The sequence below is a fragment of the Astatotilapia calliptera genome, chromosome 23 (genome assembly GCF_900246225.1).
Source record: "Astatotilapia calliptera chromosome 23, fAstCal1.2, whole genome shotgun sequence".
NCBI classification, from domain to species: Eukaryota; Metazoa; Chordata; class Actinopteri; order Cichliformes; family Cichlidae; genus Astatotilapia; species Astatotilapia calliptera.
Genome location: NC_039323.1, coordinates 6,504,774 through 6,532,204, shown reverse-complemented (window position 1 = coordinate 6,532,204; position 27,431 = coordinate 6,504,774). Strand labels below are relative to the sequence as shown.

General features: G+C 41.9%; 1 protein-coding gene across 3 annotated transcripts in view; it reads right to left on the bottom strand.

The window, feature by feature from the left end:
• Positions 1-2,729: 2,729 nt before the first annotated feature.
• Positions 2,730-27,431, bottom strand: part of fam20b (FAM20B glycosaminoglycan xylosylkinase) — a 52,296-nt gene continuing 27,594 nt past the window's right edge. For all 3 annotated transcript variants that reach the window (XM_026158067.1, XM_026158068.1, XM_026158069.1), the window contains 4 exons: positions 10,326-10,497; positions 6,863-7,054; positions 3,954-4,013; positions 2,730-3,868 (listed from right to left, as the gene is read on the bottom strand). In XM_026158067.1, coding sequence (XP_026013852.1) covers positions 3,637-3,868; positions 3,954-4,013; positions 6,863-7,054; positions 10,326-10,497 — 656 coding nt within the window. In that variant the 3' untranslated portion in view covers positions 2,730-3,636. The remainder of the gene's footprint in view (positions 3,869-3,953; positions 4,014-6,862; positions 7,055-10,325; positions 10,498-27,431) is intronic.

The following is a 27,431-nucleotide window of genomic DNA, read 5'->3' as shown; positions in this document are numbered from 1 at the left end:
TAGGCTCTGCACTTTTTCTATTTAAAATGGCAGGAAGTTTGAAAGCACGTTGTTTAATTCCACTCCTACAGTGAAAGCAGCCACATCCTCTTCCTCGTTCAGCTGACCCTGTCAGGGGTCGCAAGAAGAGATCATCTGCCTCCACCTCAACCTGTCCGCAGCATCCTCTTCTGTCACTCCAACACTCTACGTGTCCTGCTTCACTACATCCATAAATCTTCTTTTGGAAATCTCATTCATTGTGATCCACATGTTTGATTATTGCCAGGATTTTACACCAGATGGCCTTTTTCTTGATGTAACCCTTCCCATTTATCTGGGATTGGGACTGGCATTAGGGGTAACTGGCTTGTGACCGCTCCAGTTGCTGGGTTAAAGCAGTGTGCAGCAGTTATTTTAAAAGAATGCACCCCTACAAACTGAAACTATTATTGTGGTGTTGAAGTCTTAAAATAGCATATACCCTTTCACTGAGAAGGATTTTTTTTTTGTTATGTTGAATTGATCTAAATCAATGACAGAAATGCTATTATTCCCATTCTCAGGCTGCTCTGGGGTCATTTTAATCCAGAAAGTCACTAAGCACAGCCAGTGGATTTATCATCTTGGGACAACCACTCAACCTGTTTCTGTGTTTTCAGCCTTAGCACTAAGTTAATCTGACAGCCAGTGATTGTCACACATTTACAAGAGCGGCATTGATCAGCTCAACAAACTCTAAACTTCAAATGGCAAAATATTCTGACGAGAATACAAACTACTTAAAATGTAAAAAGAAAAATCAATGAATTCTTCTTTGCACTAAAAGTACACATCGACTTTTATGTGAAGCTTGAAGATGAGTCAAAATGCAGCGCATTTACTTCAATGTATGTCGATTTACCGCAAACTAGCCAGTGCGCAGTGTGCCTGGAGACCCCAAAGGTTTGGAGCCTACTTGATAGCCCACCACCTCATCATGTTGCTGTTACTGTTGTTTCCCCACAAAGTCATTCGTTTAGTTTGACTTCAAACTGTTGTGGTTTCCTTGCAAAATATCCTATGTCGCTAACCTCGCTGCCTCATTCAAAGAGTAATGTACAGTGTGCTTGTGGTACTTACAGTGACTCAGCTCTCACACTTTGCAGCTTTATCTTCATCTCCTACACATTTGGGTTTTGATATTCCTGTAATAGGTGTTGGGACTTCTGAAATGTTTGTGACATTCAGTGCCAAGTTTGCACTGAGAATCTATAAAATTACTAGATTATCCTAGGGGGACATCTAGTGTCAGCTGTCATGAGTAATAGGACTATTTATTGTACATTTGTTCACATTACCTTCACTGTAGGCACAGGTGACGCAACAAGCAGGAGAATAACTAAGCAGATGAGAGAAGTGAAAATTTAGGCTGCCTCGGGAAACTTGAGCTGCTCCTGTGTTAGAGCACGCTCTGCATCTCTGACATGACATGACCTGGCATGCCCCAACATGATAAACATTGTGGTTTTCATGAAGTTTCAATGTTTTGGTATATGTCCCAAGTAAAACACCTGCTTAGCATAAACGAAACAGGTGTCCTATATCATCTGACTTGTTGCACACACAAACACGGAAGATGCTGGATGTGACAGCAAGATGAGAAGGCAGCTGACGGTGAACACCTGCCTGTGGGAAAGGGGGGGACCTGCCACATGGTTTCACAATGAAGCGTCCGCCCTTGTGGGTACAGAAAGCACAACAAAACCAGACCAATCAAGGGTTTAAGACGACGCACTTGTAGACATTGTACCACCACTGCCAGGACTAACAAAGATGAGGTAAATGTCAAGTGATAACTATAAGTAACAGTGGTGAAAGATGATCTGTAACAGAAGCATATGTGCACATGGGGAAATCCATAACCAAAAGAACTGCGGCGGCACGAATCAGATTCAGAGGGATGAGGGCTTTTTTTCTTTTTTGGACAAGCTGGGTATTTCGAGTTCAGCTCTCAGAAGAATGAGAAAAGCTCATGAAGAGCAGTGCGATCATCAGAAGCCTACACACATCCTTTTACATCCCCCACCCTGGAACATTTCTTCTGAAAGAAAAAGCAAACAGAGATTAAATGCTTTCTTGCGTGTATATAAGGTGAAAAGTTGAAAGCAAAAACACAAGTCAGACATATCACCTGCTCTTGAAGTCTTGACGGCATCGGAGGATCACAGAATAAAGGGGGATGGATGGTACTCACTTCTCACAGATGTGCTAACCACAACTGAAAATACCCCCCCACACACACTTTAATCATTAAAATACCCCCCTCTCTCCCCTCGATGTGTGCAAACTGCACTTGCTCTATAAAACCCAATATCTATTAAAATCTAAGGTCACCATAAGTGAAACCAGCCTTTAATCAAAGCTATGGCACAAAAATCAGACAGCGTGACACAAACTGTTTTTTTTTTTTGACTAATATGGAACTGCTGCATTAAATTTGAACTACATTTAGGACATGAGAGGTGATTCAAATTTGAACAATTCAAAACAATCGTTTACAGAAAGTGAGACGAGGCAACACGAAAAACAAAACTAGTTATAATAAACTGAATGTTGGTGTGTTCCAGATATGACCTGTGACATATTTCAGGTCAAATCTGACTAAAAAAAAATATCCAAACTAGTAAGACTAAAGTGAAAGTCCCTTCCACACATCTGACCACAGGATTTGAACTTTCAAGTACTGAACACAGAGAAGAAAGTTTGCCTGAGAGAAATCGGAATTAAATAGACAATAGTTTATTGTTAAAGATGAACGAACACACACACACACACACACACACACACACCTGACCTCTGCATCATGATCCTTCGAGTCGGGCAAGTCAGTAGCTTTCTTATTTGTGACACAATGTGGCAGTTATTCATCTACACACACGCGTACCCCCGGACACAAACACACAGCTTTAACATCATTTAATTTATAATCCACAAATTTATATTCTTTTGTCTCATAATTCTACATCACTAGTTACTTTAGTTATGTACACAGAATTGAGTCAGTTCTCTATTTCTTCGAGTTATTTTTCAATTCGAGGAAAGGGAGAAAAACAAATCAGCTCAAAAAAATATTTTTTTTAAATTTCCTGTCATTTCTACAGAAAAACATTTTCAGTTTCCTGGACTGTAAACTCCAAGCTGCTTGAACCAACAACAACTCACAACAGGCTCAATTTAACATTCCCTCCTCCTTTCTCGAATATGTTCATCTCCATCCTTTCTCCTTAGCCGACTGTCAAGGAGAAGCGTGACCAGGAGAGAGGATTTGGCACAAGGCATGAGTTTCATCTAAACCAGTAGTAATAGAAGAAGCGGTCCTTACAGCAGATCACATCCTGTAGTGCACAACAGTCCTGAGAGAAAGTTTAAATGGTTAACGGTGACGCAGTTTCAACTCTTTGAATCCCATGATTTTGCACCTTTTAGAGAATCACTCGAGTGCAAGTGTTCAGCATTACAAAGAAGGGAAACGGGGGGAGAAACATTTATTCCACCCTGTCATTTTGCTGTCCCTTCTTTAAACACCAGAGCTGATCTGTTTGGTCACTCGTCTCCCTCCAGGTCCAGGCTGGAAAGTCTTGGCTTTTTTCCCCTCCCTTTCTCCTTTCCTTCCTTTTAAGGATGTGGTAGGTTCATTCGGTCCTCTATTAGGGTGTTATCAGGGCCCTGTGCCTCCATGCACTGCTTTATGGTTTCTATAACTCCAGATAGACGCCTATCCAGGGCTGCAAGGTGTGGTTCAGCTAGGACTGGGTGAATGGGATCAAATGCCAGAGCCTGTCGCATGGCTGAGCTCAGAGCTCCACTTCGCAGCAGGTTTAATCTATTCCACGTGGACACACGAACCCTACCGAGAAAGGGAGAGACACTACAGTAGAAAAAAAACATAACCTGGTAAACAGGAAATTGTATTTGGGAATTCTCCGACTTACATGCAGCACTGGTAGAGTGGTGCAAGAATGCTTCGCTCGTCCAGAGCTGGGTTCCCGAAGCTGCACGAGGACATAAAAGAAAAATTACGAAAGATTAAAAAAAACCCCAGCATAAAGCACTTGAAACACACACACACACACACACACACACGTACACACCTCGACTGAATTTGCTAGAATAGCAGTTTCCCTGTTTCTGAAGAGCTCCTGAGGAGTTATTAGATTCTCGGACAATCTAAAACCCGTAAAGCTTTCCAAACTAGAGTCTGGATCTGAGTCCAGCCATGTCCAAAACTAGCATGACCTTCAACAAACAGGAGCTGTATATTTTATATCTTTACATACAGTTAAATCATGTATTACAAGATCTAACTGTATCCCATTGTGAAAACTCTCCTGGCAATGTGGCTAAATGCATTCATTCCTATTCACACGACTTTTAAGACTGAGAGTGTCAGGCTCTTAAGCCCTTTTCTAATTAAATTTGATTGTAATACATACAGTAACGCAGTAATGTGAAAATAAATATACACAGTTTTTTCAGTTCCAAGGTTTTATGTACCAGGACATAATAAACAAAATCATCTGGTCTTTAAAAAGTTCTAAAATTAAATAAACTCAGATGAACAACAACACTTGACATATTACACTGTGTCATCATTTATGCAACAAAAACTAGGGCAGAATGCAGAAGAAGTGTGTGTCTTATTGAATTAAGAGAAATTATGAGGGCAAGCAGGTATGGAGCATTTAGGTGTGTGATGCCAAGGAGGAAAGACATCAAGAATGATTTTAGGAGAAATTGTTGCTTCCTGACAATCTGGCAAAGGTTTAAGGCCATCTGCAAACAATTTGAAACCCATCATTCTGCATTGAGAAAGATTCATAAGTGGGAAATGTAATTTTTCATTTCAAGTTTATTTATATATCTCCAGTTTGCCACAGCATTTGTCGTGAGGGATTTTACACTGTGAGGTAAAGATGCTACAGTATAAGAGAAAAACCTCAAAAAGGAAAAACTCCACTTTAACAGGAAGAAACCTCCAGCAGAACCAGGCTCAGGGAGAAGCTACCATCTGCTGCAACTTGTTGCGGCCGATCATTGGAAAGAAAAAAAAAAGATCACAGGGAACTAGGACAAAATACTAAACAAAATATGTGTTTCAGAAACAGGGGTGGGCGTCGCAGCAAACTGCAAACAACACAAGTGTTACATCTCATAATCTACAGGCCTCAATTAGTGTGTTACATGTAAATGTAACTTAATGAGATATTTACCCATAATGCACAAAACCACGTTTGTTGAAAATCAAGCATAGCATATGAGAACAAACACCTCATAGCAACTGACAGCACAGTGTTGGAGGGGTAATGACAGGAAATGGGGAACTAGCAGTAACTGGTATACAAAGGAGTTCATGCTTGACTCAAAGTATTGTAGAGTCAAAGGTGAAGCCATCCGTCCAACAGCTAACGCTTGGCCTAAACTGGGTCATGCAACACAACGAGCAGAACAGCAGCAACTCTACAACACAATGGCCGAAAATTCAAAGAATCAGAGTGTTGCAGTAACCAAAAAATCCAGACCTCTAACTGAAAGGCCAGTTGGGCTTAAATGAATGCATTTAAACCTCAATAAACTCAGTCAATGTGGTAAGCGAGTGGGCTCAAATTCCTGCACGATGAGGTGAGAGGCTGATAAAGTCATACAGAAAACTACTTGCCGCTAGAAGTGGTTCTACCAGCTAATGAATGATGGCATGCACAGAGTTTTTTAAACATGGTTTCTGGACTTTAGCTTAGCTTTTGTGAAATAATTAAATAAATAAATAGATAAATAAATAAATGAATGAATGAATAAATGAAAAAATAAATGGCACGCGGTAATATGCCATGTGTTGTTGACAGAAGGTGTAGTTTGTTTTGATCATGTTGGTAAGAACTAAAATGAATTCCACACTTAGCCTTACCAATGCTAGTCAGCTATATGACAGAGAGCAAGAATCCATTGCTTCCAGCTTAATCTGAAAGAGTTCTAATAAAAATCCAAGAATTGGGCCATTATTGGCCTGCAAAGAGTACCAGCTGCAGGGTATTTTCACTGCATAGAAAATATAGATTATACTCTTCATTAAAAAAAGGAAAGACAAGAAATTACTCAGCACTTCTATTGGTATACATTATTCCCAGTAAAAGGTTTGTTTCTTACCACACTTAACCTCATCCTGCCAATACTGAAAAATGCTGCTTAGAAATTTTCCACTGCTGGGTTTTGATCAGCAAAAACAAAAATAACTTCAAAGACGGGTTAACATCTCAAAGTCCTCACTTCATGGAAGTGGGTGTTCTTCATGAGTCAGTTATAAAGTAGCTTCAATAGTGATAAGTGAATTCTTGTAATAAAAAAAGAAATAAAATAAAAGACGAGCACCGGAAAATGTAAAAAAAAAACAACAAAAAAAAAACAACAACCTGAAAATGAAAATATAATTATTAGTCTGAAAAATCAGAATCAGAATCAGAATACTTTATTGATCCCTGGGGGAAATTATTTTTTGTTACAGTGCTCCATTTTAAACCAACAAATATTCAGACTATTGTTATGAACAGAGTGCAGAATTTTCCAGTAAGTCCGTGACACTGATTTATTTCAAAAGTTATTGTTTCTGACAGAATTAGCTGCAATTTTACACAAGATTTCTGGTTAAACTTGCAGTTTTTCTTTACTGGATGGACAGTATTCCCACTTAAGTTTGGAAATGGTTAAGTAATTAAAGCCAGTAAGAAAAAGTAAACATTCATCTGAGGAGGGAAAGTCCCATTTTGGATTCCCGTTTTCATGAAGAGCACCCCCCCCCCCCCCACCTAACTATCAAAAACAAAAAAAAACCACGAAACCCACAGCTCACCTCTTGGCGTTGTCAAGAAGGATAAGCATGCTGGCACCTCCATCGTCCTGGAAACTTTCGTAGTGATGACGATCAGCATTTCCAATAAGGTAATCAAAAATCGCCGTGTCAATAACATCTAGCAGCCTTGGCCCTGCATCATATGGGGGCATCTTCTTCACTGCCTCACAGTAGCTCTCGTCATACTCCCACCTGAAAAATAAACACACGTTCAAATCGTCTGAAGTAAGATTTTCGCACATCACCATATTGTCAAACAGGGAGCGTGCATAACCACGCCCCTCACACAGGAAAAGAAAAGAAAAACCACTTCAGGTCATTTCAGGGTTTTAGAAAGCCAGAATTATTAAAAAGTAAAAAGATCCTAAAAATAAGACCAGGTTGCTTCTCTTACTGCTGTTAATTTGCTCACTAATACAGCATCGCAGCGCCAGACGTTCTCTGGTAAAGTGAAACATTTAACAACACTTACACTTAAGAAAATGCACGTGTCAAAGTGTAGAGTTAATTTGCTGAAATGCAATCAAACTTCTGGTATTGATGGCAACACAATCCCTTATTTTCAGTGGCCTTCACACAATATTTTGAGACCAGTGAGAATAGAATAGAATAGAATAGAATAATCCTTTAATTGTCCCACAAGGGGAAATTTGGTTGTAACAGCAGCCAAAAAGACACATATACAAACAAAGTACACAGGACACGGAACAGAAACATACACAACTTTTCTTACATATTTACATTAAGGACAATGGTTACAAGTGACCTATCATAATGAAAGCCAACTCCCTTGTTTTGGTTCCCTTTGGTCAATGACTCTCAAAATGTGGGGATGCCCCCATGAGTGGAGCAAAAACGACTCATGGGGGCACAGATGACCATGGTGGGAAAAAAGGAGAGTGAAACCAAACTTTATAATTTCCTTCAATATACGAGTCATGTGTTGTTACTGGCATGTGGAACTTTATTTCACTAAAAGTTCCACATGCCAAAAGTTCCACATCCAAGTTGGATCCTCTTTTATTGTTAATAATTGACAAAAAAGGACAGTGCAATCTATTTTGTTTCATGGTAAGATACAGTAGTTGAAGTGGAGAGATTTCTAGCAAGTCTGTAGCACTGATTTAATTTTCAGGTTAATGTTTCCATCAGAATTTGTTGCAAATTTCATACAACTGCAAGTTAAACTGAAAAACTGAAAACGGTTCCCCACTTCAATCTGGAAAACCCCACTGGTGTGGAATAAAGCTGCTGCAGGTGGGACATGAGTGACCACTGGGTGGAAAAACTGACAACTGACAACAAACTGACAAACTAAGTCAAATGAATATGATTTTTCTTTTGAAAGTGCAACTAAACAGTTTTCAAATGTAATCATTCTGAACTTTACATCACTAGAACTCAACTAGCATTTTTTATTTTTGGGGGATAATGATAAAATGTGGTTGGGATCCAATGGATGGCATGCCAGAAGAAGTTTGAGGACCATTCTTCCCATTTGACATCGCATTGTCAATATTACAGTAATAGAATAAACTGAGATAAACTGAAACAGGAGGAATAATGGGTCTAACTTGAATTTAGTAATAAAACACAGACACAGTGCAGTGTAAAATTCTTGAGTGAACCCTCATTTCTTTTTACTTGAATTTGAAAAGGCTACAAACTACAAGCTGAACGACTGTTGTGTCCACGCTGCACAGAAGACAACAACAATATCAAACTGGTTCTTTGCTATTTTTAGGCACTTTGTTGCTAGCAGCCTGTCATGTCTTTCCGAGCAGACATATACAATCATATTTTAATCCACCACGCAATACTCTCTGGAATGTGTCTGTCTGGCAAAAGCTATGCAAAAATAATCATCTTGAAAGAGAACAGAGCAAATAGCATCAAACGTCCAAAGAATAGCTTTCAATGTCCTTCAAGAAGCCTGGAGAACTATTCATGAAGACTGCTTAAAGAAACTGACTTTCAAGGTCATTAGAACTGTACAAATTGTGTGTGTGTGTGTTTGTGCGCACGCACAAAAGCTCAAGACTTTTGCACATGAGTATAAGGCTGCTAAGTGTGAAGAACAGATCACATAGCTACTCTTCTGATCCAGCTGTATGGTGATCTAACGGCAGGATGACACTGATCAGTTGTGTTTAGCATCATAATTAGCTTGCTGATGTAATCTTCTCTGACTGTAGAAATCCTGTGTGCTGTATTTAGAGTTAATAAACATTTATGAGCAATAAGAATACTTACTTATCAACTAGTCTAATTTTCCCCTACAGTTCTCCATACAGAGGTTCAAAAATACCAAGTGCTTTCATTGCCAGTTGAAGCTTGTTCACTCATTTTTTCACACCAGATTAAGTACACCAAAGCTCTGGAGTTGAGCTTGTTTTTGGTATCATTTTGCTGGGTGAAGGGCCAAAAAGAGATAAGCAAAATGTGAAGGAGGCCATCATTAGGTTGAAAAGGTAAAATAAATTTCTGTCTATTCTAGAGCAAAAATGTGCAAGTTTACAAACAATGATCATAAACAAGTGATTAATGAAAGCACTGCTCACCAACACCAAAAAGCCTTAGAAAACACAGAAAACAACTAAAATGTACAACTGCAGAATTTTTTCCTTTTGTTAAGAAAACCCCCCAGTCAAGAACACTCTCGAGGAGGCAGGCGTATCATTGTTAAAATCTTCACTCAAGAGATGCTTTCATGAATGGAAACACCGAGGGTTTACGAGAAAGTGTAAACAACTCTACATTTTGCCAGCACAGCTCTGAAAAAAAAAAAAAAAAAAAAAAAAAAAAAAAAAAAAAAAAAAAATTATATATATATATATATATATATATATATATATATATATATATATATATATATATATATATATATAACATTTTAAAAACAATCTTTGGATAGATGAAACCAAGTTTAACTTGTAACAGAAAAATTGGAAGATAAAAGTATGGAGAAGGAAAAGAACAGCTCATGATACAAAACTATCACATCATCTGTCGAACATGGTGGAGGCATGTGATGGTATGGGCATGCGTGACCCCTAGTGTTAATTGATGATGTGACTGCTGAGAGCAATAGCAGGATGCATTTGGAAGTGTGCAAAGCTATACTCTCTGCCCAGAGTCAGCTAATTGTTCCAAAACTAGTTAAATAACACGTCCCAGGACAAACAAATAATGACGCAAACATACTGGAAAAGCAGAATCAAAGAAATTTGATATTCCTCAATGGCCAAATCTGTCACCTGATTTCATGCAACACATCATGCTTTTTAGTAACTGAAGACATAATTTAAGGCAGATAGACTCACAAACAAGCAGCAACTGAACATTTTACTATTTAATATGTTGGCAGCAACAACAACATCAAAACACAAGAATGAATTCAAGTCAGAGGATTTCCCCTAACTGTAAAAACCGCTGCTTTTTGGGACTCACGCTTGACACCCACCTTGCCAGTTTCCCCTCTCTGTATGTGCGTCCCCAAGGGTGTCTGTGTTTCTGCAGTGGCCAGACATCTGGCAGCCAAAGGGTTAATGACCCCTCCATGATTTCCCCCTCTGCACATGCTGGCTCACTCTCCCGACAGTAGTAACACTTCCCATAGAAACATGTATTATTGCCTGGGGACACAGGGAAAAAAATTAAACCGATAAAAACAAATCAGCTTGGCATCAGTGACACAAGAGATGCAAACAAAGAGGTAAAAACTAGCACAATGGTGGAAGGAGGGTGGGTGGGGGACAAAATGCTTAGGTTAATTGGGTTAGTTCTTATGAAGTGTGAGCACGCACACACACAGATTAATCAAACAACCTTATCCTGTGCTTTCAGATACAAAGACCTCAGTGACATTTGACAAAGCAGTTTTGCTTAGGGCCAAACCATCAAAACATCCCTGAAACTGCAGCGCTAGCACCTTCAGGCACTAAAATAAACCATGAACAAGTGAAACAGGGTTTCGCTGCTAAGATCTCATACAGATCATGACCCTAAAGTTCCAAATACAACGATGAGACCAAACACTTTCTGTTTTTACTGGAAAAAGATGCGCTGAAGTGCAGTCTCACCTTGAATTCAGCAGTTATAACAAAAGTATTGCTTTAGAATTTTTAAAATTAACTGGATAGACAAACATTATTTTTATATAAAGATTGCTTTTATTATTTGGAGAAAAAAATCCATTGCAGTCAGTGTCTATCTTAAGTCTAAAACCCATGGACATCAACAAATGCTGTTTCTCATGCCTTGAGATGCTCAGTGAAGTTTTTACTGCAGCTTCCTTCAGATGCTGCTGGTTGTTGGTCTCTCTGGATTTGTCTTCATCAACTGAAAAGCATGCACTATTGGGGTGGTATCAAGTGACTAATCTGACCATTGCACATGATCCCGTTTCTTTTTCATAAACTGTTGGGTTGCTCTGTTTAGTTTTGTAGCATTTATCTGGATCTGAGCAGAGAGTATAAACCTGTATACTTCAAATGTCATCTTACTGCTTCTATCACCATCCTCATGAAGAAAGATTTGTTGTCTGGATCCATACATGCAAACATGCGTGCTCTTTCTGTAACATTGCTATGTTTGACGATACTTTCAATTATTTGAAGATTTACCTGAAGGCAGAGAGATCCACAAACAAGCAGATAGATCTTTTCAGATGTTTTCTGGCCAAGTTTAATCTGATCTGTCCTTCTTTTTATTGAGTATCAAAGGAGATTTTTCTTAACCAAGGAAATCATGTCCTTATCCGCTTCAATTGTCTTCTGTGGTTTTCGAGCCTTTCGGTAGTTGCTAGCTGGCTAGTACATTCATTCTTTTTAAGAACATAGGAATGGCCAAATCAACAATCAGTTAACATTTTTTGATATCTTCATGATAGCAGAAATTTCGTTGGGCTGCAGACAATCCCAGAAAGAAAGATACCAAATGCCAATTCAACAACAACTACTAGAATCAACTCCAGACCTTTTATCAGTCACATTTGTAGTAAATCTCACATGGCCATGAAACGTTTTTTCAGTCAACGGTCCAATTACTTTTAAGCCTCTGAAAATGGGGACCTGAGCAGTTAATGCAGTACTTTGTTAACTGCTTGAATTAAAGTAAAAAAAATAAATAAAAAAAAAATCACATCTTGTTATCTCTTTCTGATCCTGGTCCTGCCGGAGGTTTCTTCCTGTTAAAAAGGAGGGTTTTTTCCCCTACTGTCGAACCTCTGTTTTCTTTGTATTATTGGTGGGTCTTTACCTTACAAAATACAGGCAACAGTTGTTGTGACTTGGCACTATATAAATAAAAATGAAAATTGAATATATCATGAATGTAAACATAGGAAGCCTGCAAGCCAGAAAAGGCTTACTACCTCAACCCACTGGATGGCTCTGCATAATGAAAAAAACTAACAGAAGAAACATCATGTTACCACCAAGGAGGTGTACTGATGTCTTTCTTTGTGATGACAGTATACTGAATGAATGTAGAAAGAAAATTACAGGCATGTTCTGTAAAATCTCTTAACCTGTTCTTACCCATTTTATAAACAGACAATTCAATAAATGTATATGATTTCATAATATAGCTGTGCTTTTTTCAGTACCAAAAAAAACAAACAAAATGTGTTGTTCTTTTTCTAACTTCGCTCGGTATTTCACTATGGGAATCGCCTCGGCGTGACCAACTACGGAAGCTCCAATGACACCACGTCTGTCTATGACAGACCTGTCGAGCCGTGCTCAGGGCTCCGCCCCCTCATCCCCTCCTCCTAACTCATTCTCGCTTTCTTCCCATGAGAAACTACTTTGAGCTCCCTCATCGCATCCAGGCTAACTTGATTAGCTGCTTAACAGTTCTCAGGCGTCCCGTGTAGGAGTACGTTGCCGAACGCAGTTTTTCCGGTTCCAGTTTGGATCGTGCTGAGTAAGTCCTTCGAAAGAAGTGTACTTAGAGTTGCACTGTGGAACAGCAACCGCGTCAGGCGAGCTGTCCCAACGGTTCCTGGTTTCAGGTAGCGAGGTAGCCGACGTTGTGTGACTCGGGCTAACGCGTTACGGCGAGCTGTTCGTTCAGTGTCCGGCTAGCATTAACTTGTTAGCAGGCCACAAACCACATTAGCGTCTCACTAGCATTAGCTTGTTGGTCGACCTAGGGTTCGGTTAGCATTAAGTTACTAACGGAAAAAAGTTGCATTTGAAGTTGCACCCCCGGTGGACAGCAATTTGTACGAGGTCTGCAAATGGGCTGCTGCCAAGCTAGGCATCCCATGGCCAGCCGCCCAGGATTCCGAAGGGGCAGAACGCGACATGTATGACGGCAAAAGGCTCCCACCAGCCTTGCCACCACCGAAGCAGCTTCTGCCAGCAGTCCCGGCCTGCATGAAAGAAATGAGTCGCTATTGGTCAAGCCCTTTTAAAAACAAGCTTCCGACCAAGGGCTGCTCTAAGCTTGAGATCCAGGGGATGGGTGAACTGGGGCTGACCGAACCCCCAGCAGTGGAGCCTTCAGTGGCGTATCACCTTCACCCTAACCGCAGGGCAATCTCAGCTTCTTCTAGCATTTCATTGCCCAATAAGATAGATCGCCTCAGGGCATCTATTTATCAAAGGATGTACAAATATGCTGCCAGTCAGTATGCTCGCTTAATGCAGTCACACTGCTATCAGCATATCAGGCAGAAATTCTGGAAGACATGGGCCGTCAGCTTGACTCGGGTTCCCCGAACCCAGCCCCCTGGGATGAAATCTGCGTGGTTAATGATCTCATTCGCAGTCCAAGGGTGTGGCCGTGTTATGGGCCTTGCAGTCTCGGGTGAGAGAGCCTTGTGGCTAAACCTGTCAGGCCTAGGTGATGCTCAGAAGGCTGAGGTCATGGATGCAGCTTATGACCCAACCAAGGGTCTCTTTGGCCCAGCCCTGGAGAGAATGAGAGAAACAAGCACTCGCAGAAAGCAGGAGGGAGAAGCATTCAACCTCTGCTTACCCAGAAAACCTAACTCTCAGCCCCAGCAGGTGCCAAGAGCTGGCTTTGCAGCAACAGCTGTGAGAGGGAGACAGAGTGGGGTCAGAATGCAGAGAGGAGCAGGAGACCAGCAGGGTGCCCACCAGGCCAAGGTAGAGAACCAAAGACTTTGGGGCAAGCATTCCTTTGCAGCAGCTGCTGCAAAGAACAAGCCGTCACACCCCGGAGAGGGGAAAAAGAAGCGGTCAGCCTAGCACATCTGCAACATTCTGTGTCACCCCTCTCTTCTCCCCCAAAGAGAAGGAAGGTGTTAGAAGGGGTAACCAAATCACTCCAAGGTTCAGGGTCTCCGGAAGTTTCCAGTTCACCAGGAGCACCCTCTCAGTCTCCTCCTCCAGTTCAGGAAGGACAGACTTGTGGACAAATGGCGCAGCGTCACCAAGCACTCCTAAGCACTCTGTCTGTGTTACCAAGCACTGCCCAGAGTCACCAGACACTTCACTGTGGTTTGGGGGTAACAAAAGAAATAAAACGCGCATTTCTGCAGCCAGGCAGTTTGCCAAGGGCAGAATGTTCCCCCAGTTTCAAAATAAAAACAAAAGGAAATCACTGCCATTTGTCTTTGTTCCCAGCGGGGGGAGCTCACGCTCTTCCCGAGGGGGAGAGCCCCAACTCCTTCCGGGAAACAGGGGTGACGTCACGCTTCCGCATCTTCAGAGGCCCGCTCGCGGCGCGGCTGGAGCGGTGGCACGCATGCGTGGTTCATCCCTGGGTCTTGTCAACCATTTCCCATGTAACAGACTACAGTTTGCGGTAAAACCACCGAGATTCAGCGGAGTGTTAGCTTCTGTGGCCAGTGGCGATTCAGCAAATGTGCTGGAGGAGGAAACAGGCGATCAGAGCGGTTCCGAGTGAAGAAGCTCAGCAGGGCTTTTACTTACACTATTTCCTCATCCCGAAAAAGGACGGAACGTCGCTCCGTCCTATTCTGGATCTGCGTGTGTTAAACAAGCATTTGAGAAAGTACATGTTGGGTTTAGATTTTATTATTGTCATTTGTATTAGGAAACATTTAACCATATATGCTTAGAGGTGTATAATCAATTGTGTAGTGATAAGTTGTGTGATCTTTAACAGGCTACAGAGGCTTGGTGTGTATTCCACACTGGAATGCACCCCTGCATCTTGGGGGCATGGGAAAAGTTTGCATCTTGTCTTATTGTTTTATGGTAGGATTAACGTAGCTACGTCTGTTCTAGTCTAAGTGCTTTTCTGTTTAGATGAACTGCTGGACTTCCTCACCGGGGGGGTCTAGTCTACCCTCTTCCTGACCAAGGATGTTATATGACCCTTTGATCAGCAGTAACACACACACACACACACACACACACACACAGTATTCTTTGTTCACATGTATACCTATGTAAGATGCTATATGTTAATGACCCTATGCATATTCATGTAACCACAATAAAAGGAGTGCTGTGGGGAAACCTGGCTGAGAGTCTGACAGAGGTCAAGTGGTGGAACGACGCTTGGCTCCAGCCAGGTCTCCCTCATGCATGAGTAACCAGAGAACTTTGGTGCCTTGAGTCTTGCTTTTTGCTGTGTAGCAGATTGTCCTTAACGTTCCATAATAGGTTTATGCTACAAACCTATCATTAATTGGTCCTTAGGTCGCTGGTTCGACTCCGGCTCGAAGGACCAATTAATGATAGGTTTGTAGCATAAACCTATTATGGAACGTTAAGGACAATCTGCTACACAGCAAAAAGCAAGACTCAAGGCACCAAAGTTCTCTGGTTACTCATGCATGAGGGAGACCTGGCTGGAGCCAAGCGTCGTTCCACCACTTGACCTCTGTCAGACTCTCAGCCAGGTTTCCCCACAGCACTCCTTTTATTGTGGTTACATGACTATGCATAGGGTCATTAACATATAACATCTTACATAGGTATACATGTGAACAAAGAATACTGTGTGTGTGCGTGTGTGTGTGTGTGTGTGTGTGTGTTACTGCTGATCAAAGGGTCATATAACATCCTTGGTCAGGAAGAGGGTAGACTAGACCCCCCCCGGTGAGGAAGTCCAGCAGTTCATCTAAACAGAAAAGCACTTAGACTAGAACAGACGTAGCTACGTTAATCCTACCATAAAACAATAAGACAAGATGCAAACTTTTCCCATGCCCCCAAGATGCAGGGGTGCATTCCAGTGTGGAATACACACCAAGCCTCTGTAGCCTGTTAAAGATCACACAACTTATCACTACACAATTGATTATACACCTCTAAGCATATATGGTTAAATGTTTCCTAATACAAATGACAATAATAAAATCTAAACCCAACAGTACACATTCAGAATGCTCACACACAAAACGCATAGCCGCTCAACTCACACAGGCGATTGGTTTGTTACAATCGACCTATCAGACGCATATTTCCACATCGCCATTTATCCTCCACACAGGAAATATCTCAGGTTCACTTATCAGAGCGTAGCGTACGAGTTTTAAACTATCCCATTCGGGCTATCCTTAGCCCCAAGGGTGTTCAGCAAATGTGTGGAGGCAGCGCTGTCTCCGTTAAGGAACAGCGGCATCAGAATATTCTCTTACACAGACGATTATCTAATATGCTCACGATCGCGCGATCAAAGACTCCGAGGTGGTAGTGAATCACCTCACGGAGCTTGGGTTCACAATCAACCTGGAAAAGAGCCACTTGGAACCCGCACAGTTTACAGAGTATCTGGGGCTCAGAATAGACTCCATCTCTTATCGTATCGCACTTTCAGAGCAGAGGATCGCATCCTTCACTCACTGTCTTTCCCGTTTTCAGCTGGGGAAAGTCGTGCAGTTCCGACTCTGTCTCCGCCTCCTTGGCCTCATGGCCTTGGTGATATCGGTGGTACATTTGGGGCTTCTTATGATGAGAGATTTTCAGCGATGGGTCGCTTCTCTGCAGCTGCGCCCTCGAGAACATCTCAGTCGTGGTGTAAAAATAACGCAGCCGTGTATCGCGGCTCTCCGGCCTTGGAGGAGCCCGACAGCTCTCGCTGCGGGGGTACCTCTCGGGGCAGTATCATCCAGGGTGACGCTGACCACAGATGCACCCCTGTCAGGTTGGGGTGCAACTATGACGGGCAGAGCAGTGAATGGCGTTTGGTCACAGAGACTCGCTCTGAATCACATAAATGTGCTGGAGCTCCGTGCGGTGCTCCTAGCCTTACGGCATTTTCTGCCGTATCTCCGGGGACAACATATTTTAGTGAAAACAGACAACTCCACTGTAGTTGCTTATATCAACCGCCAGGGAGGCACCCATTCCCAGCAGCTACACAGGTTAGCCAGGGAAATAATTGTGTGGAGCAGCACTCGGCTGCCAGGAATTCTGAACAGGGGGGCGGACCTCCTGTCCAGAGGAAATCCACTGTTCGGAGAATGGAGGCTTCACGCACAGGTGGTGGAGCAGATTTGGCAGAGATACGGCCGGGCTGCCGTAGATCTCTTCGCCTCGCGAGAAAACACACAGTGCCCTCTGTTTTTCTCCCTGTCAGACGCAGATGCGCCACTGGGCGTGGATGCACTGGCCCATCCATGGCCAAAAACTCTGCTGTATGCTTTCCCTCCCCTCAGCCCGATCTCCCCAACACTGATCAGAGTGAGGGATCAGGGGCTGGAGATATACCATCCACATCCAGACCAGGTTGCTCTCTGGGCCTGGCCTGTGAAAGGTGGAATTTGAAGGCAGCAGGCATGCCTCTGAAGGTTATTGAAACCATTCAGAATGCCAGAGCCTCCTCCACTCGTTCCATTTACAGCAGTAAATGGCGTGTTTTTGAAGAGTGGTACCATGAAAAGCAGATTATCCCTTTTCAGTGTTCAGTGGTGGAGCTGTTGTGATTTCTTCAAGACTTGCTGGACAAAAGGAGCGCTTTTTCCACCATAAAGGTCTATTTAGCAGCCATTTCAGCCTGCCACGTGGGGTTTGGTGATAAACCTGCCGGTCAGCACCCCCTTGTATGTCGCTTCATGAGAGGGGCGCGTCAAACGCTTCCAGTTTCTAGACTACTGGTGCCTTTATGGGATCTGTCAGTCGTTTTAGATGCCCTCTCCCACCACCCCTTTGAGCCTATTGGGGCAGTGGGGTTGAAGTTTCTCTCTCTTAAAACCACTCTGCTGTTGGCTCTAACCACAGCCAAGCGAGTTAGTGAATTACAGGCTCTGTCTATTCACCCCTCTTGTCTACAGCTGGCCCCGGGACTCACTAAAGCACGCCTGAGGCCTAACCCAGCCTTTGTCCCTAAAGTGCTGGAAACGTCATACAGGTGCTCTACAGTAGAGCTCCTAGCTTTTCACCCCCCTCCATTCTCTTCAGAGAGGGAGCAGAGGCTGAACACTTTGTGCCTTGGGGACTTATGTCAACTTATGTTGACAGAACAGCTGGATTCAGGAAGTCGGATCAGCTGTTTGTTTCCTGGGCCTCCCCTCACAAGGGCAGGCCCGTATCATGCCAGCTCATTGGATCGTAGAGGCCATAGCTCTGGCTTATAGCTGTAAGGGCTCGCAGGCCCCCCCGGGACTCCGAGCTCACTCCACTAGGGGTGTGGCCACATCCTGGGCTTTGTTCAGAGGTGTATCAGTCCAGGATATTTGTGCGGCAGCAAGCTGGGCTATGCCGCACACGTTTGTCCGGTTTTATCGGCTGGATGTTTCACAATCATCCATGGCTCCGGTAGTGCTGGATTCTGGGGCCTCAGGTTCAACCTGAGATCCTGGAGTAGTACTGGAGAGTAGCTTCGGGAGCTGGCCATATCTCCCATAGTGAAACACCGAGCGGAGTTAGAAAAAGAACGTTGGGTTACTTAACGTAATCCCTGGTTCTTTGATAACGGAGTGAGGAGTTTCACCAACACTTCCCTCCTTGCTTAGGCACGGAAAGAAATCTGCTTGGAATGAGTTAGGAGGAGCTGGTCGGCCGTGTTAGAATGTGGGGGTAGAGCCCTGAGCACGGCTCGACAGGTCTATCATAGACAGACGTGGTGTCGTTGGAGCTTCCGTAGTTGGTCACACCGAGGCGATTCCCATAGTGAAACACCTCACTCTGTTATCAAAGAACCAGGGATGGGGGTCCGCTAGGGGGCGCGTTATGGAGTAGACGCGCAAACCACGAGGTCCCGTTTATCTGTTAAATTACTTTATGGTTCACCTATTGTGGCCCAATTCAGAGATTTCTTAAGCTCTATTAAGAAAGTCAGCATTGTTTTAGCTGTTGTTCTTTCCGTCTTTTTGCCTTATCTCGAAGTGAAATGCCTCCTAAGCAGTCTGCTAAAGGAGCGCAGGCTAGCTGCTCAGAGACCGCTAGCAAAACTACCGTTGACCCAGCGACACTGCTAGCTTTCCGCGACATTGTCAAAGAAGTGATTCAAGAGGAAAATGACAACCTACGGGACGAAATTAAACGAGCCATTTCGTCCATCCAAACCACTCTTGACGAATGTACTGAGAAGTTGGGCGAACACGAAGAAGGCTCGAATAATCTGGACAAGCGGCTAGAAGTTATGGAGACATGTTTCACAGATCTGAGTAACCAATACAAGAAGTTGCTGCTGAAAACGGACGACTTGGAGAATCGGGGAAGACGATGCAACTTGCGTACTTAGGAGTGCCGGAGGGAGCCGAATAAGGAAACCCCACTAAGTTTGTTGCTGATCTGTTGCACGTTGTACTGGGTGGTCCCGGCGGTTTGGAGCAGGCTCCGATCCTGGACAGAGCTCACCGGGCGGCGGTTGCGCTGCCCACGGAGGGAGGGCGACCGCGGCCGTTCATTGTTCGCATTCATTACTACCAGGAGAAGGAGCGGATACAGCGCTTAGCCAGACAGAAAGGCCGGCTGGAGTTTCAAGGGAAGCAGATCTTCATCTTTCCTGACTACAGCGCCGACCTGGCCAGACGCCGGGCTGCTTTCAGCGAGGTGAAGGGACTACTACGGAAAAAAGACGGAGTTCGCTACGGTCTTCTTTATCCTGCCCGGCTTCGGATCTCGTTTAATGGAGAAACACAGGTATTTGACTCTCCTAAAGCAGTGAAAGATTTCATTGACTCCAAGTTTGAGTCATCTCCCGAATGACATTTCATAAGAACCACCGGGACTTTCATACCATCGTGACTATATTTTTGTCAATCAATAAACGGACGATCTCTGGTTTAGCTTAGTTTCATGTTCAATGTTCATTTAGAAATCTCAGATGTTGGTGAGTTTGCCCTTGTTTCCTGGGAGGTTAACTATATTCCAGTACTTGTCACTTAAAAGGGACTCCGGGGTCAGCTTTGATGAGAAGTGAAACAGGTCCGTTTTTTGGTTACGGGTAAATGTGACGTGGGAGTTTTTCTCTTTCCTTCTCTTAATTATTTTACTCTATTATGTTGGACTTTGTGACTTTCTAATTTGAATATATTTTGGACTACATGTGTGATTCATAGTTCAGATGCTTCTGCTCATGTGGGGCTGTGGTTATGAATAAGGTGAATGGGACCTCTTAATAGAAGCAGGGGAGCTTTGGGAAATTGGTGTGTGTCGTTTGGGGACAACACTGAACACGGGGAGGTGGGTGGGAGGGATTTACCTACTTTTTCTTTTTTTTCTTTTGTTTTTTTTTTTCTTTTTTGTTGTATATTATTTGCTCAGATTATTGTTAACAACGACGTTTCAGTGTGCACCCATGATAGGATTGGTATTTGTGTTTGGAACCGCCTTTTTCATCATGTACTTATATGGTGATGACTTCTGTTGATGACACTTCAACTGCTGTGAGTAATGGCTGCCATGTTAACTTTATTAGTTGGAATGTGAAGGGATTGAACCACCCAGTGAAACGAAATAAGGTACTCTCTCATCTTCTTTATCTTAAAGTACATGTAGCGTTTCTTCAAGAAACACACCTTAAGAATACAGATCATGCCAGATTAAGACAAAATTGGGTTGGACAAATTTTTCATTCCAAATTCAATGGTAAAGCCAGAGGTGCAGCAATTTTGATTAATAAGAATACTCCGTTTATAGTCTCTCACACAATAGCTGACCCAAATGGTCGCTATGTAGTTGTGACAGGGTCCCTGTTTAATACTTCACTTATTTTGGCAAACGTATATGCTCCGAATTGGAATGACTCAACTTTTTTCAATGACTTTCTTAATTCCCTTCCACAGATCAATACACACCAATTGATCCTTGGAGGGGACATGAATACTGTTATGGATCCAGTACTAGATCGCTCCTCAGATAAAAGACTTCAACTCCCTAAATCCTCATTAGTGTTACAGTCATATTTACAAACCTATGGGGCTGTTGATGCGTGGCGATTTCTCTACCCCTCCACTAAACAATATTCCTTTTTTTCTGCAGTGCATCAAATGTATTCTCGTATAGTCTACTTTTTTGTTGACAAAAAATTGCTTCCCAATATCAAGACTTGTAAATACAATAGCATAGTAATATCTGATCACAGTCCACTTGTTTTGGAACTCGGCTTCCCGGATGAACCCTTTGTGTACTCCTGGAGACACAATCCTCTTTCTTTGTCAGATAAGGAGTTTGTGGAATATCTTTCCAAACAAACTGATATCTTTATAAGAACAAACATTACGCCTGGCATGGCCTATAGTACGGTTTGGGAAAGCTTAAAAGCATTCTTACGGGGCCATATTATATCATACTGTTCATATACTAGAAAACAGAAACAGAAACGTCTTTCTGAATTGATACACCTTATTTCGCAATTGGATGAGCAACACTCTACAACCCCCTCTCCAGATTTGTATAAACAAAGACTAACGTTACAAACTGAATTTAATTTAATCTCAACCCAGCAGTCAGAGTCTATGATTCTTAAATCTAGAGGAAGATGGTATGAGCACGGAGAAAAAGCATCTAAAATTTTAGCACATCAGCTTCGTAAATCAGAAGCAACTCGTATAATCCCTGAAATTAGGACTGAATCTGGACATGTCACCACTACACCACAAAAAATAAATGAGAGTTTCAAAATATTCTATTCCAGTCTCTATGATTCTGAATCTTTAAACACGCCTGGACTGTTTGAGGCTTTTTTTGATGGAATGACAGTTCCGACTTTAACCTCGGCATTCAGAGACCAATTGGAGGAGCAAATTACAGTGGAAGAAATTAAATTGGCAATTAGCTCAACGCAGAATGGCAAATCCCCGGGTCCGGATGGGTATCCGGTTGAATTTTTCAAGACCTTTAAAGACAGTTTATCACCTTTATTACGAGACATGCTCATTGAGTCATTGGTTTCAAAATGTCTTCCCCTAACGCTTCGACAAGCGACCATCTCACTCCTATTGAAGCCAAATAAGGATCCATTAGAGTGTTCATCATATCGTCCTATATCACTCTTAAATGTAGATTTAAAAATACTGTCAAAAACACTTGCTCTCAGGCTAGAGCAATATCTACCATTGTTAATTTCTCCAGATCAGACAGGTTTCGTGAAGGGTAGGCATGGTTTTTTCAACCTGCGCAGGTTTTTAAACATATTACACACCAAGTCAACTACAACCCCTGAAATTGCCTTATTACTTGATGCTGAGAAGGCATTTGACCGGGTGGAGTGGGATTATCTGTTTTATACTCTACATAAATTTGGATTTGGCCCTAATTTCATTTCATGGATTCAGTTACTTTACTCCTCACCTATGGCACGTGTTAGAACAAATTCGTTATTCTCTTCTTATTTCCCACTTCTCCGTGGTACGAGACAAGGTTGTCCCTTATCCCCTCTTCTTTTTGCATTATCAATTGAACCACTGGCGATTAAACTGCGAGCTGACAGTTGCATTAAGGGCATCTTCAGAGGTGACCAGGAGCACAAAATATCCTTATATGCTGACGACCTCCTGCTGTATATATGTCAGAGCCTTTATGCTCTCTTCCCCGTGCTCTCGCCATTTTTGAATGTTTTGGTAATATTTCAGGTTACAAGTTGAACCTGCATAAAAGTGAACTTCTCTGTGTCAACTCTATAGCCAGAAAGATTTCATTTTCAGATTTTCAATTTAACGTTAAATCAGGGTATGTGACCTATCTGGGGGTTAAGGTTACCCACTCATACAAAGATCTTTATGAAAGAAACTTTGTCCTGCTGCTTAAAAATACTGAGACAGATCTTCAGAGATGGAACAATTTACCACTGTCATTAATTGGCCGCATCAATTCTATCAAAATGAACATACTACCCAAGTTCCTTTATTTATTTCAATGTATCCCATGCTACTTACCCAATAAGTATTTTATAACACTGCATAAGCATATCTCTGCATTTATTTGGAATGGCAAAAGTCCACGAATTCGTAAAGATTTCATGCAGAGGACTAGGCCAATGGGTGGATTAGCCTTGCCAAACTTTCAGTCTTATTATTGGGCAGCAAATATTCGTAATATGCTGTACTGGATGAGTAATGTTACTACAGAGACTCCAGCTTGGCTCCAAATTGAGTCATCCAATTGTGGCAAAATTTGCCTATCAGCTTTGTTGAGTTCAGCTCTCCCATTAGAACTATACACCTATAAACGTAACCCTTTGTTGTATGACTCGCTCAGAATCTGGGTGCAATGTAGGAAAAGGTTGGGGTTACACTTAATGTCAATTAAAGCACCTATCTGCTCAAATCATATGTTCCCACCTTCCATGATGGATTCTGCCTTTAAAATATGGAAAAGTAATGGCCTTAGAAATATCAAAGACCTTTTTGTAGATGGGATTTTTGCCTCATTCACGCAGCTCCTGAAGCAGTTTAATGTTCCTCGGCAACATTTTTTCCGCTATTTACAAGTTCGTCACTTTGTAAAGAGTCGATTTCCTTCATTTCCGGAACTACCTGAGGAAACTTCTTTGGATAAAATTATTAATATAAACGTTCATGAGAGAGGGGCGACTAAAGAAATCTATGCTATACTATTAGATCTTCAATCTCCTTCTCTCTTCATCCTTAAAGCACAGTGGAAGAAAGACCTTGGGATGACTATAACAGATGAGCTCTGGCAATCTGTGCCAGGCATGGGCTCCTTCAATTCAAGGTCCTACACCGATTACATATCTCCAAGGAAAAGTTAGCCAAGTTCTATCCAGGAGCTGACCCTCTGTGTAACAGATGTAAAGCAGAAACAGGTTTGCTCCTTCATACCTTTTGGACATGCCCCAATCTTCATAACTATTGGGTGTCTATATTTAACACTTTGTCAGAGATGTATAACGTTAAATATGATCCTTCTGCTCTAACGGCTATCTTTGGGGTGATACCTCAAGACATCACTTTGCCAAAATGCTATTCAAATTCTATTGCCTTTGCTTCACTTATCGCAAAACGCCTTATATTTTTAAGATGGAAGCAGGAAGCTCCTCCCACACATGAACAGTGGCTTGCGGAGCTCATGAGGTTTTTACATTTAGAAAAGATGAGATATACACTGGCAGGTTCAACCACCAAATTTCTTAAGGCATGGCAGCCATTCCTGATGTACATGGAAACATTTAAAATGACCACCTTATCGTGACCGGATGCCATATCTCTATATCACTATCATAGTTAACTGTACACTGAATGTCCCTTATACATTTTATTTTTATATTTGTTTGTTGTTGTTTGTTTGTTGTTTGTTGTTTTGTGGGGGTTTCTTTGGTTTGTTTGTTTTTTCCTTCTCTATTTCTGTTATCTTATGGGGTATTGTAAATACTGAACAGCAAACTACTGTATGTTCAATGTTTTGTTGTTAACATGCTGCTGTGACTGAAAATAAAATTTATTAAAAAAATAATAATAATAAAATAAAAAAAAAAGAACCAGGGATTACGTTAAGTAACCCAACATTTTTCCAGTTACTTTGTAATGATTTTACTAGTCCAGTCCACTTGATCTAGAGCAGTGGTCCCCAACCCCCAGGCCACAGACCAGTACCAGGCCGCAAGCGTTGAGGCTCTGCCGTGGGTACTGGTACTGTTTTTATTTTGTTGCATTTATCCGCGACACCTTAAAGGCCGGTCCGTGAAAATATTGTTGGGGCATGTTTATAATTGTGGGACTCTGCAGAAAATGCTAGACACAGGCTGTCAGTAGTCTACAAACCACTGTTAGGTAGTTCTTAGGAAAAGTGAAAGAAATGACAGTGAACTGCATAGAACATGCATTCCCACAGCACGCACAGACAGATTCATAAATAGATAACCACTTGAACTTTATTCTGTGGTTAGTGGCATACTTTTCTTAATCATTTCAAAACCCTAATTTACACTCAAATGAAATACAGGGAATCCATTTTCACTTTTAAAAAACATACTGATTAATTTCTGCTGGGTATCTAACAGGCAAATCATAAAATAAATTTCTGCAGAAATTCAAAGAGATACCAATAAGACTGCAGAGCACTTTAAAATAGTCATTTCAGTCTACCAAAGCGGTAAAGCTGTTGGTCTTAGAGTCTGGTATTAGTAAGTTCTGAATATTTAAAATATTATTTAAACTACCATTGAAAGTAGATTAAGGGGGCTTACAAGCAACCTATAAGCTAGTGTCTTATCCTCCTGACCCAAAGCTGATCTTGCGTTACAGCACAGAAAATCTACAGTTTACACAGGTTTACCAAAACTGGACAGAAGATTGCCCGAAGATTAAGATTGCCATGTTGCCTGATCTGATTTGTGCTGCAATTTTGGATGGTGGAGGTGTTAAAAAAGATGAAATTTAAAACAAAACAAAACATAGACAAACTTACATGCTACCCAAGTATGCTACCATAAGATAACGAGGCATGTCACAAAACTCAAATAATCTTAAACTGGCTGCTTCAACATGATATTGAGTTCACTGTACTTGGCTTCCACAGGCATCAGATCTCAATCCAATAGTGCACCTTTGGGATGTGGCAGAACGAGAGATTTGCACCGGTAAAAGTCAGCAGAAACTGTGTGATACTGAGGAATGTTTTGAACACCTGGTTGAATCTATCTCATAAAGATTTGAGGCAGTCCTAAAGGCAAACAGGGAGTCCAACCTAGTGCTAGCTAATTGCTGGTGAGTTTATATGTGACTCTAGATTCTGAGTGAAAGCAATTTACACAATTTACATGTTCTAATGTCACTTTTACATGGCAAGTTACAAAACTCACAAGGAAAAAAAATCCCTTATTTTTCTTGCTTTAAAATAGATTAAGATAAATTAATAAAGCTGTATTCTTCATGCTGGATGTGTGAATCAGTATCAAAGAGAATTACACTTATCTGCAAGGTCACATTAAGCTTTTCTTTTTCTACTATTGTAAAACTAAATGGAACAAATTAAAACTCCCAAAAGCAAAAACTTATAAATGCATATAATTTTTTTAAAAAAAAATCTAAATTTATTTATAAATGCCCACCTGTGTAGCAGTAATGCCATGACTGTTTCATCAACTTGATACAAAGTTCACACTATCCATACGGTATTTCATTCCACAAGCACAACATAAAAACTGAGTTAATATGTTCAAAGGTCCAATTTTATCTCCATTTATGTCAAGGTCTGAGCTAACAGCTGCTGTATGACGTGGTTCATTTACTGCTGCTGCTAAGTGGGGCAAAAAAGTATTTAGTCAGCCACCGATTGTGCAAGTTCCCCCACTTAAAATGATGACAGAGGTCAGTAATTTGCACCAGAGGTACACTTCAACTGTGAGAGACAGAATGTGAAAAAAAAAAAAAAATCCATGAATCCACATGGTAGGATTTGTAAAGAATTTATTCGTAAATCAGGGTGGAAAATAAGTATTTGGTCACCTCAAACAAGGAAAATCTCTGGCTCTCACAGACCTGTAACGTCTTCTGTAAGAAGCTTTTCTGTCCCCCACTCGTTACCTGTATGAAAGGCACCTGTTTGAACTCATCTGTATAAAAGACACCTGTCCACAGCCTCAAACAGTCAGACTCCAAACTCCGCCATGGCCAAGACCAAAGAGCTTTCGAAGGACACCAGGAAAAGTATTGTAGACCTGCACCAGACTGGGAAGAGTGAATCTACAATAGGCAAGCAGCTTGGTGTGAAAAAATCAACTGTGGGAGCAATCATCAGAAAATGGAAGACATACAAGACCACTGATAATCTCCCTCGATCTGGGGCTCCACGCAAGATCTCATCCCGTGGGGTCAAAATGATCATGAGAACGGTGAGCAAAGATCCCAGAACCACACGGGGGGACCTGGTGAATGACCTGCAGAGAGCTGGGACCAAAGTAACAAAGGTCACCATCAGTAACATACTACAACGGCAGGGAATCAAATCCCGCAGTGCCAGACGTGTTCCGCTGCTGAAGCCAGTGCATGTCCAGGCCCGTCTGAAGTTTGCCAGAGAGCACATGGATGATACAGCAGAGGATTGGGAGAATGTCATGTGGTCAGATGAAACCAAAGTAGAACTTTTTGGTATAAACTCAACTCGTCGTGTTTGGAGGAAGAATACTGAGTTGCATCCCAAGAACACCATACCTACTGTGAAGCATGGGGGTGGAAACATCATGCTATGGGGCTGTTTTTCTGCCAAGGGGACAG